Here is a 15,579-nt window from a genome sequence, read left to right as displayed (position 1 = left end):
GCTGAATTCGCTGGGTGCCAGACTCAATGGTGTCGGGTCCTGATGAGAAACAGAGCCCTGCCTCTGAGTTGTAGGAGCCTCTCTGGGTGTCTTGATCGCTCTTTGAGGGGATCGTCCTTTTTCCCCTTTCTTATGTCACTTGGCCAGTGCCAGGGAGCTTGAGCGGTGCTGGGGCTGGCCGGCTCGTCTCGGTGCTGGGGATTTACAGTGCTGGGGATCTCTAGAGCCCTGTGCCAAATTGCGTACCAACACCGGGGCACTTCTCACTGAGGAGCTCGGGCCCGGTACCAAGTGATCTGGGGCCGCTGGTTGTAAAGCAGCCTCCATGAGCAGCTGCTTAAGACGAAAGTCCCTCTCTTTCTTAGTACGGGGCTTAAAGGCCTTGCAAATTTTGCAGCGCTCAGTCTGGTGTGCCTCCCCCAGACACCTAAGGCAGGAGTCGTGGGGGTCACTGGTGGGCATAGATTTGCTGAAGCTTTAAACCCCTAGGCTTGTGGCATGCCCTGCAGCCCAAGGTTGGTGGCGGGAACGAAATCCCAGTCACCTCTAACTAAACTGTACTTAACTAACCTACTAACTATTTAACAACAAACTGTCTAACAGGTAAAAACTAGATTGCTAAGAGATCACTCGCAAGTGAGGGAGCACGTTCCAATACTGCCATGGACGTTAAGAAGGAACTGAAGGGGGGTTGGGCCAGCAGCATACTATATACAGCGCCATAAGGGTGCCACTCTAGGGGACTCCCCTGCCGTCCCGATGGGAGCGGCTAAGAGAAAAAATTTCCAATGTCCGTGCACGCAGCACGCACACACCTGATTGGAATGGATGTGAACAAGCACTCGAAGAACAGATTATACAGAAAATCTACTTTGGTTATCAAATGCTGAACATTATGCATAATTAACTCCGCCCCATAAACTGGAATAACCCGTAAATGCAGAAACACAAAAATCTCAACAGTTCCCTGTGAAGCCACATGCCTTACTATGCCATTTTAGCACACTTGCTCCAGTGGCCAAAACTACAGCCTTTTAAAGCTGTTTGTATTTTTCTTTGGTTTCGAAGTAAACATAAAAATCCAATATAAAAATTTTATTGTTAATCTTGTTCTGGCAGGGGGACAAACCAGATGGCTGACAAGATCATTTCCATCTCCAGTTTCTCCAATTCTGTACTGTTCTTTCACCACCCTGAAAGGCGTTTTCCCCCAACAGGCATTGTTGCCCATTTTCCTCACATTATTATCAGCCACAGTCAACTGAACAAATAAGAACTGTGGGGAACTTGAACTCTATTCCCACTCTCAATATCGGTAAGACCACACACAAGGAAGTAGTACATTTTAAATATGGAAATAAAATAAATCACATTTCAGAACCTTACTGGCACTGGACAGAAAAAGGAGTCAATATCATACAGCAGCAGTTCTCAAACTGTGGGCTGGGACCCCATTTTAATGGGGTCACCAGGGCTGGAGTTAAACTTGCTGGGATCTGGGACTGAAGCCCGACCCCAATGTTGAGCCTGGGACTGAAGTCCTTGGGCTTTGCCCCCCACCCGCCCCACCCTGGGCAGTGGGGTGTAGGTGGGCTCAGGTTTTGATTCCCCCCGTCCTGGGGTCCTGTAATAATTTTTTGTTGTCAGCAGTGGGTTGCGGTGCAGTGAAGTTTGAGAACTCCTGTTTATTTATATCCCGCACAGATGTCTTTGCCTCCCCACAGAAAAATGACTTGAAGCAAAGGGAAGTCACAAGAGCGGTCATGCAACCCTCCCTAGCAGTGTGTTCTGGTGCACAGACAGCTAGCAAAGAGGTAAATCACTGTGGGGCAGGAGGCGGGACTGACGAAGACCCAGCTGGTGGTTCCTACCCTGCGCCAGGCTCAGCTGCTAGTTCTGGCTGAGCTGGGAGGACGGGACTTCCTCTTCCCCTGCATGGCACATGGGGCCCGGTCAAACCCACCCCCGGATTTCCTACCTAGCCTCCTCAGCTGCAGGAAGCTCTGCAAACTCCACATTCCTGCTTCCTGTATCCATCGCTCCGCAGCTGTAGGAGAGCCTGTACTCCCCAATGCAATGGTGGAGCCACCACATTTGACAAATAACATTTTCAGAATTTTGCAGAATTTTAAAATATGGTGCACAGAATTTTTGGGGGGGGGGTGGCACAGAATACCCTCAGGAGTAATGTAACAATGGTTGTTACTATAATGTATAGCTATTGGTCGAGTTACAATAGCCTCATACAAATTACTCTAAGTAGGGATCCACTGCATAATTCAATTATGCAGCTATACATAGGGACAATTTATTTATTGCTAAAATATTATATACACCTCTTTGCACCATTTTCCTGAAAGCTCTCAGTTTCATCCCTGGTCTGTTCACTATTTTGCCATCCTTCCTTCACGTCTGGATAGATTAAACTAGCTAGAGATATAAAAGGTAACAAGAAATCATTCTACAAATATGGGGGGTGTGGGAGGGGGTGGGAAGAGACCCACCTACTACTCCAGGTCCCATCCCAGGGACCCTGTAAATAGCAGCATCCTGCTGCACCTCTTTAACCTCTGTCAGTGCTGCTATTTTTCCCTGGACACTTCCCCATGGCCCCAGCACTTCTTTGCCCTCACCTCAGGGCACTCAGTTGCTCATTCTCAGCAATCAGCCACTGCTTTGTCCAAAGTACTTAGTTCTCTCAGCCCTCCAGGGATGCAGTCCTTATTCCCTGGGCTCCCAGTAGCAACTGACCCTGCCCTGCCGTTCCTCTTATCTGAGCCTACTGGGCCCAGATAGGCTGCGTGGGGCACAGCCACTCTAGGCCTCTCAGAGGACTCACCTCCACTGCTCCCTGCTGAGGTTACCTGTTTTTACCCTAGTGTGGGGCCAATGCCCCATCACTGGGGGGGGTGGGAAGAAGGGGCGGAGAGAGAGAGACAAAAACAGAAAATGTGGAAATACCAAAAGTGCTAAATATCTTTTTTGATTCAGTTTTCACCAAAATCTTTAGTAGCTATTGGACAACAAAGAATATAAGTGAAAATGAGGTAGGATCAGAGGCTAAAATAAGGAAAGAACAGGTTAAAAATTACTTAGACAAGTTAGATGTCTTCAAGTCACCAGGGCCTGATGAAATACATCCTAGAGTACTCAAGGAGCTAACTGAGGAGATACCTGAGCCATTAGAGATTATCTTTGAAAAGACATGGAAAATGGGTGAGATTCCAGAGGACTGGAAAAGGGCAAATATAGTACCAATCTATAAAAAGGGAAATAAAGGCAACCCAGAGAATTACAGACCAGTCAGTTTTTAATTTCAGTACCTGGAAAGATAATGGAGCAAGTAATTAAGCAATTAATTTCCAATCACCTAGAAGATAATAAGGTGGTAAGAAACAGCATGGATTTATCAAGAACTAATCTTGCCAAAGCAACCCAATAGCTTTCTTCAACAGGGTAACAAGCCTTGTGCATAGAGGGGAAGTGGCAGATGTGGTATATCTTAATTTTAATAAGGCTTTTGATATTGTCTCGCATGACTGTCTCATAAACAGACTAGGAAAATAAAACCTAGACGGAGCTACTATAAGGTGGTTGCATAACTGACTGGAAAACTGTTCTCAAAGGGTAGTTATCAGTGGTGCACAATCAAGCTGGAAGGGCATACTGAGAGGGGTTCCACAGGGATCATTTCTGGATCCGGTTCTGTTCAGTATCTTCATCACTGATATAGATAATGGCGTAGAGAGTACACTTATAAAGTCTGCGTACAATACCAAGCTGGGAGGAGTTGCAAGTTCTTTAGAGAGGGGGGATTTAGATTTAGTTGGGGATTGGTCCTGCTTTGAGCAGGGGGTTGGACTAGATGACCTCCTGAGATCCCTTCCAACCCTGATATTCTATGATTCTAGAGGATAGGATTAAAATTCAAAATGATCTAGAGAAACTGGAGAAATGGTCTGAAGTAACTAGGATGAAATTCAATAAGAACAAAGCAAAGTACTCCACTTAGGAAGGAACAGTCAGCTGCACATATACAGAACGGGAAATGACTGCCTAGGAAGGAGTACTGCAGAAAGGGATCTGGGGTTCATAGTGGATTACAAACTCAATATAAGTCAAAAATGTAACACTGTTGCAAAAAAAGCAAACATCATTCTGGTAAGTATTAGGAGTGTTGTAAGCAAGTCACGAGAAGTAATTCTTCCGACCTACTCAGGCCTCAACTGGAGTATTGTGTCCAGTTCTGGGTGCCACATTTCAGAAAAGATGTGGACAATTTGGAGAAAGTCCGGAGAAGAGCAACAAAAATGATTAAAGGTCTAGAAAACATGACCTATGAGGGAAGATTAAAAAATTGGGTTTGTGTAGGCTGGAGAACAGAACACCGAGTAGGGACGTGATAACAGTTTTCAAGTACATAAAAGGGTGTTACAAGGACATGGGAGAAAAACTGTTAGGATAGGACAAGAAGAAATGGATTTAAATTGCAGCAAGGGCAGTTTAGGTTGGACATTAGAAAAAATTCTGTCAGGGTAGTTAAGCACTGGAATAAATTGTCTAGGGAAGTTGTGGAATCTCTGTCATTGGAGATTTTTAAGAGCGGATTAGACAAACACTTGTCAGGGGTGATCTAGATAATACTTAGTCCTGCCTTGAGTGCATGGGGCTTGATTAGAAGACCTCTCAAGGTCTACAATTCTATAATTTCTCTCTCACTCCCACAAAGCAGCATTCAGAGTATGCATTGCACTTTCTCCTAGGTTGCTGCCCTTAAAAGGGCAGATTGGGACGTAAAAAGAGGAAGCGTACAGGAGGCAGTTCCTCACATCCTAAACTCTATCTGAATAGAGTTCGGCATCACATCCATGTTCCCTCCTAAGCTACTTCTAAATCTGTGCTTGTGTGAAGCTCCACTTCTCCGGGGCTTTAGGAACAGCCTTCCCCTGCTGCATAGTGCCTAAATCATGCAGCAACTTAGAACCTGAAAAAGCAGAACAATTTTGCTCATCATCAACCTCATGGCCGAACCGGCTTCTATTTTATTTTTTTCAGTTAAAATTAAAAATGTAGCTCAATAGACATACACAATTGCTTTTGTGTTTCAAAGAAAGGCTCTTGTATTCTTCTCTCAGTGAACCTTCAAAATAAGGACTATTTCTGTAAATTGTAATTCCACAAGATGGCCTTGATGACAACTTCACAAGTTTCTGGGTGACAGATTGATGTGACAGAAATTCACTGAACTGATGCCAGGCATCCAGATTTCCCACTAAGCATATGCAAAAGCTAACTGTGTTTGTGCTAGCATGGAAGATGCTAGTTGATCAAGGGATTGGCAAGACAAAGGCAACTAAGAATGGCTCTCTACTCTGGACCATCTGGAAATCTTAACTTCCCAATTTTGTTGCACTACTGCCAAAAACAACAAAAAGAGAATGTCACTAGAGCTGGATTACATTTGGCAATGAAAAAAATTTGCTGTATCTTCCATTCTTCCCCCCATCCTTTATATATACTATGCTCAGTTGCCAGAAAAAAAGGTGCTAAATCGCCTTCAGAGAATTTTATGAAAACAACCTAAAACTTATCAATTCATAAAATAAAAACAACACCAGTGCATTACTACAGGCTTTTGTTGTAAAAAGAAAGCAAAGGACATGCTGCAATCTAATGTTTCATGAAAATGGTTGCACAGAAGTGCAAGTGTGAAGAACTTTCCTTTTCACAAAGCAGGTGAGAGAGAAAATATTTACTTTCTAAGTGGGTGAGAAAAGGAGGCAAAGGAAAGTGGGTGAGAAAAGGAGACAGGCATTTCTAGATGAAGCATAACATTTTAAAATAATCATGGAAACAGAGAGTAGGATAAGCCTGCCTGGAGACGTGTCTACATTTTAGGGGAAAAACATGGATTTTAAATAACTATGCACTTTGCTATTCAATAAAAAAGTATTTACCATTAATACCAATAGATTACCATGTCGTTTCCATTAAAAATTGTTTATAAACACCCACAGTGCAGACAAAGAGACTGCACTTCTGAGTCAAATACTTTAAGAGCTGATGAATCAAGAAAAATCAAATAGTTATAGAAGACATTTTAAGAAGCTTAACTCGATCTACCTTCCAAAAAAACATACTTAATTTCTGTAATCACAGCTTGAAGAAGAAAAAAAAAAAAAAAGGGTTTGTTTTTTTTAAAAAGGGGGAAAAATAAATACTTGCTTTCATAATGCACCAAGTGCTGCAAGTTTATAATGGGTAATTTATTCAGTAAATTAAAAGAAACGAGTCACATGTTTGTGTTCGCAGAGAGAGAGCAGGGAAGGGGGAAGCTTAGTGTATATTCTTACCCAGCAACTAGAACGTATTTTCCATCTGGATGATCCTTTAACCTTTCCAGCAGGGACAAACGTACTTTGGCTTTGGTTTGGCCATAGATTTCAATTTCATCTGCAAGCAATCCTATCTCCTTGGCAAGTACATCAACAGCTTTTGGACTCTGTCCTCGGGAAATCTCAATATCACTTGAAAAGAAAACAAATAGGAGCCAAGAGACTTCTCTCAGCTTAGGTGGTCGATGACAACACAAAATAACAGCAAACGCTGCAACAATGAAGTTATTGTAACCGCTTTATGATCTCTTCTCCCAGATTTTGTTATCTGAACCTAAATACTAGCCAATGCCTAATGTAATATTGGAAAACATGTTTGTGTTAACTCCCCTCTCCTGCCCCCCGCCCCCGGAATGTTTACTAACATTTATTTCATTGTATTATTTTCTTTAATTGGGGTCCAAATATTACACAATGACTTCATATCAGACTAGTCAGTGTCTGCTGGATATTCAAGAATGTCACTTTGGAATGAAATTTTCTGTCAGTTTCTTTTCTTCCTCTATAGCAGTACATTTCAGCATTTACATGTACACATCACTGCAACGAATATACATTCCTTATAGTTAGCACTCATATCAACACAGACAAACATACTTACGCGTCAAAGAATGTGAAAACAAACTTTAAGCCTCACTGCTCCCCCATGAGGTAATGTAAGGAGGCAGATAACATACAGGGATCAGTTCACCTACCACTGAAATACAATATATGTGGGATAGCACACAGTGGCTGTTTAACTACACATAACACTACACAACAGGTAAAGATAAGATGGAAAGAAGAACAAGGCAACACACTAAAACTGCAGGGAATTTACTGTGGGTTAGGTGAACATCATAAACCAAATGGGGATTTAACAGCCCTAGCCTTGAAAAAGAAATGCCAGGGGATCTTTAATATCTGCACATTAATAAGGACTAGTGTTAAAACAACTGCAGATGTCACCTCTTAGCACTCATTAACACTAAATTAGGTCATTTATTATTCAATTCTCATTCAGAGACAAATATACCACTTAATCAATCAACAAAATTTCCTGTAGTAGGGAGGTGTCTTTCCAGAGGTCTCCGATCCACATACTGACCCTACCTAAAAGGAAAAGGAGTACTTGTGGCACCTTAGAGACTAACCATTTTATTTGAGCATAGGCTTTCGTGAGCTACAGCTCACTTCATCGGATGAAGTGAGCTGTAGCTCACGAAAGCCTATGCTCAAATAAAATGATTAGTCTCTAAGGTGCCACAAGTACTCCTTTTCTTTTTGCGAATACAGACTAACACGGCTGCTACTCTGAAACCTGACCCTACCTAGTGAGATATTACAGGATCACAAAACATGACGATTTGGCTGCAGACCATTTCTACTCATTCCCCCCGCATTAAATGCATTCTCCTCCCTTGCATCAATTCTTCTCTCTAAACAAAAGTGCATACCAAAGAGACCTCTTGCATAAAGGATAGTTTCAGTATTTCTATGCTTTTCTGCATCAAACTCTATAAATATATACTTAAAAAAAGCTAAGGAGTACTTGTGGCACCTTAGAGACTAAGAAATTTATTTGAGCATAAGCTTTGAATCTGGTTTATTTAAGGGAGTGAGACATGCAAATTTCAGCAGCTGGGACACCATATGGATGTGCAAGACGACACTGTTGAGCAGCAAAGAGAAACAGAAGCGTGGCTGGCAAAATTTTTTCTTTCAACTCTACTTCATTTTTAAGATATTGAAATTCCTATACAGAATTGTGTATTAAATCATCATTAGTGTCTTTTTGTAACTTGAGAGATAACAGCCTAAAAATGGACTTCCTGAATTGCTTGTAGCGCTCTAAGCTCTCTCTACTTCCTTCACCTCTCCTTACAGAGGTGACTCCCTTCCCCTGAAAAGCTCTTAAGAACCTGTGGGGGAAACAGCTTTTTAATACAAACAGAAAGCCTTTTACCAAGGAGGTTACATATAAATGGAGACATCCAACAGAATGCAGTTATTTTTGAATACAACAGGATCACTCCTCTATTAACAAGTGTGACAACGCTCTGACCTTGTCTCAGTGGGTCCCGCACTTCCTGGCGAACTACACTAGCCTCAGAGGCTCACTGTGACCCTCCATGTAGCCCTTCTCTCTCTAGAGGCAAGGGTCACAGCCTACTGAGCCATTTTCATCATTACCCAGCAAGGGAGGTGAGGAGAAGCTATCCTCCCTCGCAGTGTCTCTGTTGTCTCTCAACCTCAGTGATTAGTCGGGGAGGACAGGGGAGAGCCCGGGCCTGCCCTCCACTCCGGGACCCAGCCCAGGGACCCTGATAGTAGCAGCTCTTGGTAGCTGACTTTTTGGAAACAGGACGAGTACGATTCCCTGGGCCACTTTCCCACAGCAGCCCCCACTTCCTCAATATCTACATCACCCTTACCTCAGGGCCTCCTTTCTTGTGCCTGATAGGGTTTGTACTGCTCTGTTTCTCCAGCAGCATGGCTTCCTCCTACAGCTCCTGACACCTCCCCGACTAACTGGGAGGCTTTTAACTAGTTTCAGCCAACCCCTGATTGGCTTCAGGTGTCCCAATCAACCTAGCTGTCTCCACTATTTTCTGGAAGGATCTTAATTGGCCCCAGGTGTCTTGATTAACCTGAAGCAACTGCCATTTGGTTACCATGATAACAGGGATTTCTTTAGGCTGGGGCTCACATATCTGTTTCTCACTACTTTCCTACAGCCATCTGGCCTTGTCCCGTCACACAAGATGGTGCAAGAAAAGACTTTTCAATGATTTGGCATTTATATCTTAACTATAACTGGTGAAAATAAGGCTTTTTAAGTGTTTATGTCTCGCCACTTAATTATTTCTGTCAACAAATATTCTCCAGAATGTTTCTGAAAGCAAATATTACTAGACATCCATCTGTGTCTATGGTGCAGCGAAGACAAGTACTACTACTACAACTTTTTTTTAATGGCTGAGGGAGACTGTTTATAATATTACAGTTTATAATATTTCTAGCACACAGATGATTATAATCAGCATCCAGAAACTATCACATGCTTTCCTAATGGACCTAGGTATATTACGCAATTATAGAAAAAAGTTGCTGCTGAGATCAAAATCAAAGTCTCCTACACCCTCTGTGCTCTGTTGTTCAGTTCTGGAAGCAACTACCTGAGCAGAAATGCATCACCCTTATACCTAAACAGGAAAATGTTTTATTTCTTCATAAGAATGGCCCTACTGGGTCAGACCAAATGTCCATCTAGCCCAGCATCCTGTCTTCCAACAGCGGCCAGTGCCAGAGGGAATGAACAGAACAGGTAATCATCAAGCAATCCACCCCGTCGCTCATTCCCAGCTTCTGGCAAACAGAGGCTATGGACACCATCCCTACCCATCCTGGCTAACAGCCACTGATGGACCTATCCTCCATGAATTTATCTAGTTCTTTTTTGAACCCGGTTATGGTCTTGGCCCTCACAACATTCTCTGGCAAAGAGTTCCACTGGTTGACTGTGCGTTCTGTGAAGAAATACTTCCTTTTATTTGTTTTAAACCTGCTGCCTATTAATTTCATTTGGTAACCCCTAGTAACCAACACTTCCTTATCTACTTTCTCTACACCAGTCATGATTTTATAGACCTCAATCATATCTCCCTTTAGCCATCACTTTTCCAAGCTGAAAAGTCCCAGTCTTATTAACCTCTCCTCATACAGAAGCCATATGTTTTAACTGTAGTTTATGAAACAGACAACTTCCTTTTTTATTTTTTATTAATAGAGAGAATCTTTGACTTTTGCGTTCAGGGCTACTTGCAGGTTTTTCCAGACGGCTTAAGCCTCATACTTCAGTTTTCAGTACTAATTGTTCTTGGTTTTTCACATACTTGAAATTCAGCATTAGAAACAGCAATAAGGGACAGGCTGAGTGCCTGAGGCAGGATTCCTCAGTTAAAGGGAATATATACCAAAGGGGCAGAACAACTTCAATCCAATTAGAAACAGTCACACAGAGAGCTGCAGCATTCAGCACAGAGGAAGGGTGAGGAATCGAGACACTGATCCAAAGCACAATGAAGTCATTGGGAACTCTTCCATAGACTTTGATGGGCTTTGGATCTGGCCCTTACAGCCTCACTGAACTCACTGTCTCTGATTCCCTTACAATGTGTCTACCTGGCAAAAGGTTACCCTAATGGCTCCAACGTGTACAATTCCCAATTAAATAGCTCCATCAGCAGTTTGGTCTGACCAGCTACTGTTCTTCTTGGAATTTGTGTATGTGTTTTGTGGTGAAGGAGATAAAAGCAAAAACAATTTCCCCTACCATGTTTCAATAACTTCCAAGTATATATCATACAACACCATATAAAACATAGCTCTTTAAAGATTTTACTTTATTTTAAAACATTAGAAAGGTCTCCAATTGTACTTTCCTACATGCATTAAAAATTAGTTGCATTCGTGTATGTCTGCACGTTCCTTTGCTAAGTATTACATTTATTAATAAGTTATATATTTTTATTTTCCATTGCATTTATTACATTCAGAATAGTTTAACATATTTATCCTATCTACAGATGTTAGCTTTATTTTAAACAGATTTATTTTATTGTTACCTAAAAAATGTTTGAGGGTCAATTTTTGTTGTTGTTGCTGAATGTATTGTTTTGATTTCTGAATGAAACAAACATGGGAAATAAAGGATAACTTTTAATCAACATGTTAAGCCTGAAGAAATTTTTGGTAATGTTAGTTGGACTAAAATATATTCATATGTACCAACTTATTCCAACATCTGACATGGATGGCCAGTTTTTAAATAGTTAATTTAAATATTTTCAATATATATAAATTTACATATTTGATACTAAACAAAAAGATTAGAAAATTAGGTTTTCTGTCAGAACAAGACAAGTTAAATATCTGCTGGCAACAGTGTTACACTGTAAATTACACTGGGAATTTACAAAACACAGATTAAAAAAATCTCTACATCTAGTCAGCATGCACACTGAGAATTTATTACGTCTTTGGAAATGAATCTAATTAACGCCCCAGAGCTCCTTGAGAGCAAAAAGCAGACGTTCCCTGTTTTAGTTCCTATGCTTCTCTCTTACTTGTTTTCAATGAAAAATCCATCTGTTCCCATATAAAATTGTGTATTGTTGTAAAAGAATATTTTATACCTTCACCCTAGCAAGCAACTGTATATTTAAAAGGAAAAAAAATACAACCACAAAGTTCCAGTAATTAAACAAATGGAAAACCTATCACTGGTAACATATTTTATATATGGTGGGGGGAGAGGTGGAGGGAAGCTGAGTTTTTTTGTTGAGTAGAAGTTTTATCATCATCAACCCCATGGCATGAAGTATAGTTTGATCTATTGTTTCTTTAGCTATATTTTTAATGGGCAGTTTTCAAGGATGAAAAGGTTGAAATTGTATATATTTGCCCATTAAAAGCCTCAGGATATCAACTTTTTTCTTTCTATCTGCACTCTATAAAATGCTTGTTCTTTTGGCATCTGTTTTAAGTTACAGACTGAATCTGTTTCAATTAAATTGTTAAAACAAGAGACATTTAAAGGTGAAGTGAAATGCATTCTTTAAAAGCATGTACTAATTTTAACCTTAAACGTTAAAAATGCACTACATTCAGCAGCAGACTTATATAAATTATAAATGAATATATTTTCAAAGAGTCTACTGGCCATAACTTGGGTTCAAGCCCTCGAGTTTCTCTCACACGCGAGTGCCCACCCACCCACACCACACACACGCAACTTCATACTAATAGCAAAGCGGAGAGCCACATTCCTCCTGTCAGCAGTTGTTGCAATGTAAACATGGATCCCTGAAGGCCTGAACATAGGCAAGTAAATGAAAGAGGAACTGACCGAAAATAATTTGTTTATACAAAAGAATGTATTTGTAACTCTTCAAGTCTGCAAACCTATTGTTGGGCCCCGATTCAGAAAAACATGGCTAAACAGAAAAGCACTTATGCATGAGCTCAGGTGCCTTTGAAGTCACTGGGAATTACATGCATGCTTAAAGTTAAGCATGTCCTCATGTACTTTCCGGAATTGGGATCCCACTGATTTGGGAACTATTTCAGTTCACCTTTCAGTTTTAGAATTCATAAACTGGTTTCCACTTATAAAAAATAACTAATACTAAATACCAGGATATTTAGTGACACAACAACAGAAGCAGCAAATAAGCAGAATAGCTGCTTTTGTATACTAGACAAACATATTTAAAAAGACATAATTAGATTCAGTTTAATGTTTAAACCACTTGCCCAAAGCTTATTATGCTTATTACCTGGGCACTGGGGAGAGGGGCTGAAGTTTCAAGCAATGGAGGTTCCATTCCCTGTATTGCTGAGACCGGATCCATCTCTCGCTGGTTTTTACCATGTTCTTTCACAGAGAAAAGAAAAACACTGTATGACAGTTGCATTATAAATGTTCAACAGTTTTATTTCAATTAGATAGAGCCTAAACATATGATTTCATAACTGCTAAAATAATCTCAACGCAAAGGATTGTAATAGGCATACCTACAACATAAGGATCTTCCAATTCTGTGTCTTTAGGAATAAAGAAAAACTATTACTGCATTGTTTAACCAAGATTTCAGGGAAGGGCAGTGTCATTCAGCACAAATGGCACTAAAATCTCTGGCTATGCACTTGGAGGTATTCTTCCTCCAGGCCAGCATTTTACTATTCTCTCTCTCCAAAATAAAGGAATTCTCCCAAGTTGTCAACTGTTTAAACAAAAGGAGTACTTGTGGCACCTTAGAGACTAACAAATTTATTTGAGCATAAGCTTTTGTGAGCTACAGCTCACTTCATCGATGCATGCAGTGGAAAATACAGTAGGGAGATTTATATACTTTAGTTTTACTTTGTGTAATGACCCACCCACTTCCAGTCTTTATTCAAGCATAAGTTAATTGTATTCAGTTTGCAAATTAATTCCAATTCAGCATCTCTCGTTGGAGTCTATTTTTGAAGATTTTTTTGTTGAAGGATTGCCACTTTAGGTCTGTAATCGAGTGACCAAAGAGATTGAAGTGTTCTCCGACTGGTTTTTGAATGTTATAATTCTTGACGTCTGATTTGTGTCCATTTATTTTTTTACGTAGAGACAGTGTGTATGATAACACCCATTGTTTCATGCTCTCTGTGTATATAAATCTCCCCACTGTATTTTCCACTGCATGCATCCGATGAAGTGAGCTGTAGCTCACGAAAGCTCATGCTCAAATAAATCGGTTAGTCTCTAAGGTGCCACAAGTACTTTTCTTTTTGCGGATACAGACTAACACGGCTGCTACTCTGAAACCTGTCTTTTCTGCTTTATTTATTCAACTCTTAGCAGCAGCAAAGAGAGGCACTGCATTCAAGCACAGAGAGGCTTTAAATAGCACAACTACATGAAAGGGACTTGGGGCTTGTCTACACTGGCACTTTACAGCGCTGGAAGTTTCTCGCTCAGGGGTGTCAAAAAACACTCCCCTGAGCACTGCAAGTTTCGGCGCTGTAAAATGCCAGTGTAGACAGTGTACACCTGCACTCCCAGCACTGGGAGCTATTCCCCTCATGGAGGTGGGTTTTTTACAGCGCTGGAAGAGCTCTCTCCCAGGGCTGGTGCCGTGAGTACACAGCCACATTAAAGTGCTGCCACGGCAGCGCTTCAACATTGCTAGTGAAGACATGCCCTTGGATTGCATACTCAAAACTGCTTTTATATTGCAGCCTTGTGTGAGAACAAAGCATCTGTGCATTTGAATGTAGTAATGCTCCCTACTCTGTTTTCACCACCACCAACGTGGATGTGGTGGTAATAAAGCAGGGAAAGAACTTTTCCGGACCTCCGCTTTACTTATCATGTTAGGGGATGGCTACACTTGCAGATGTAGGGTGATGGGAGTTAAACCAGCCCTCAGAGACAGCACCAGGGAAAGCACTACCATGCGTTCACACAGTCAGCTGCAAGCACAGTGGCGTGGCCACATTAGCAGCGCTTGCAATGCCACGGAGAGCAGGGCATCGGGATAGCTATCCCAGTATGCAAGCGGCTGCAGTGTGCTTTTCAAATCGGGGGGAAGGGGTGTGTGTGTGTGGAATGTGACAGGGAGTGTGTTGTGTGTATTTGGGGGGAGAGACTGCGTTATGGGGGGCAGAGATTGTGTCAGCATGCTGTCTTGTAAGTTCAGACAGCAGCAGAGCGAAGGGGGAAACCCTGACATCAGCCCCCACCCCTGCCCCTCTCTCTCTCTCGTTCTCACACACACACATGCACAAATGCCTGCCGCTGCAGCAGGAGCATTCCACAGTAATGGTTTGCTTTGTCCAGGAGCAGATAAGCATGCGGGCTGTCAGAAATAGAACTTTGAAAGGGCATATCCGCATGCCTGCAGCCGAGTTCAAAACAATGACAAGAGTTGCCGCTTGTCTTCAAGGGATTATGGGACGTTTCTGGAGGCCAATCATTGCACAGTAACGCAACACATCATCCACACTGACACCCAGGCGTTTCAGCCGGGGCGCAGCAAGATTTATGCTTCTCGTGGAGATGGATTACCAGGAGCGCTCCAGCTGCAGAGTCCAGGCGCTCTACATGCCTTGCCACTGTGGACGGAGTTAGGGTGCCCGGGGCTAATTTAATGCACTCTAACTTGCAAATGTAACCAAGGCCAAAGTTGTGAGCATGGCAGGGAACCTATATGCAGCAGGCTGGTTAGTAAGCATAGTAGGACCATAAGTACATAAGCATAACTCTGTATTATAACTGCAGGTAACTAGGGTACTCCAATTATTCTGCTACACATAATAAACATTCATTTAATTTCTGAAACAGCTGTGTGCTAACATTATGTAGTGCCAATGTAACCCAACAGCCCTTCTTTCAAGTAAATACAAAACACATACATATTACTACTTCAAGATAAGAAGAAATCCAAAGAAAAGCATTTAAATCATCAACACATTTCAGAGACATTGACAAATTAATCAAAGCAAGCTTTAACCAACACCAAATTATTTTAACATGACTGTGATGACACAAACAAAATCCCAAAATGTCTAAGCTAAAGTGTGTGCTCAGTCTTTAAACTCGCTTGACTGTGAAATAAAACGAGGCAAAAATACTTGATATTCAGATAGATTCATTTTCCTG

The 15,579-nt window shown here is 41.5% G+C and overlaps 1 protein-coding gene across 3 annotated transcripts in view; it reads right to left on the bottom strand.

Moving 5' to 3' along the window:
- Positions 1 to 15,579, bottom strand: part of MTHFD1L (methylenetetrahydrofolate dehydrogenase (NADP+ dependent) 1 like) — a 248,531-nt gene that overhangs the window by 200,283 nt on the left and 32,669 nt on the right. For 2 of the 3 annotated variants that reach the window (XM_084624120.1, XM_084624121.1), the window contains exons 10-11: positions 12,716 to 12,813; positions 6,354 to 6,527 (exon numbers count right to left, since the gene is read on the bottom strand). In XM_084624120.1, the coding sequence (XP_084480246.1) occupies positions 6,354 to 6,527; positions 12,716 to 12,813 (272 nt within the window). The remainder of the gene's footprint in view (positions 1 to 6,353; positions 6,528 to 12,715; positions 12,814 to 15,579) is intronic. The other variant, XM_084624122.1, reaches the window with a different exon arrangement.

This window comes from Lepidochelys olivacea (assembly GCF_965140295.1).
Source record: "Lepidochelys olivacea isolate rLepOli2 genome assembly, chromosome: 3".
Classification (NCBI taxonomy): Eukaryota; Metazoa; Chordata; order Testudines; family Cheloniidae; genus Lepidochelys; species Lepidochelys olivacea.
The sequence above is the reverse complement of the archived record's forward strand: the minus strand, read 5'-3'. Positions and strand labels throughout refer to the sequence as shown.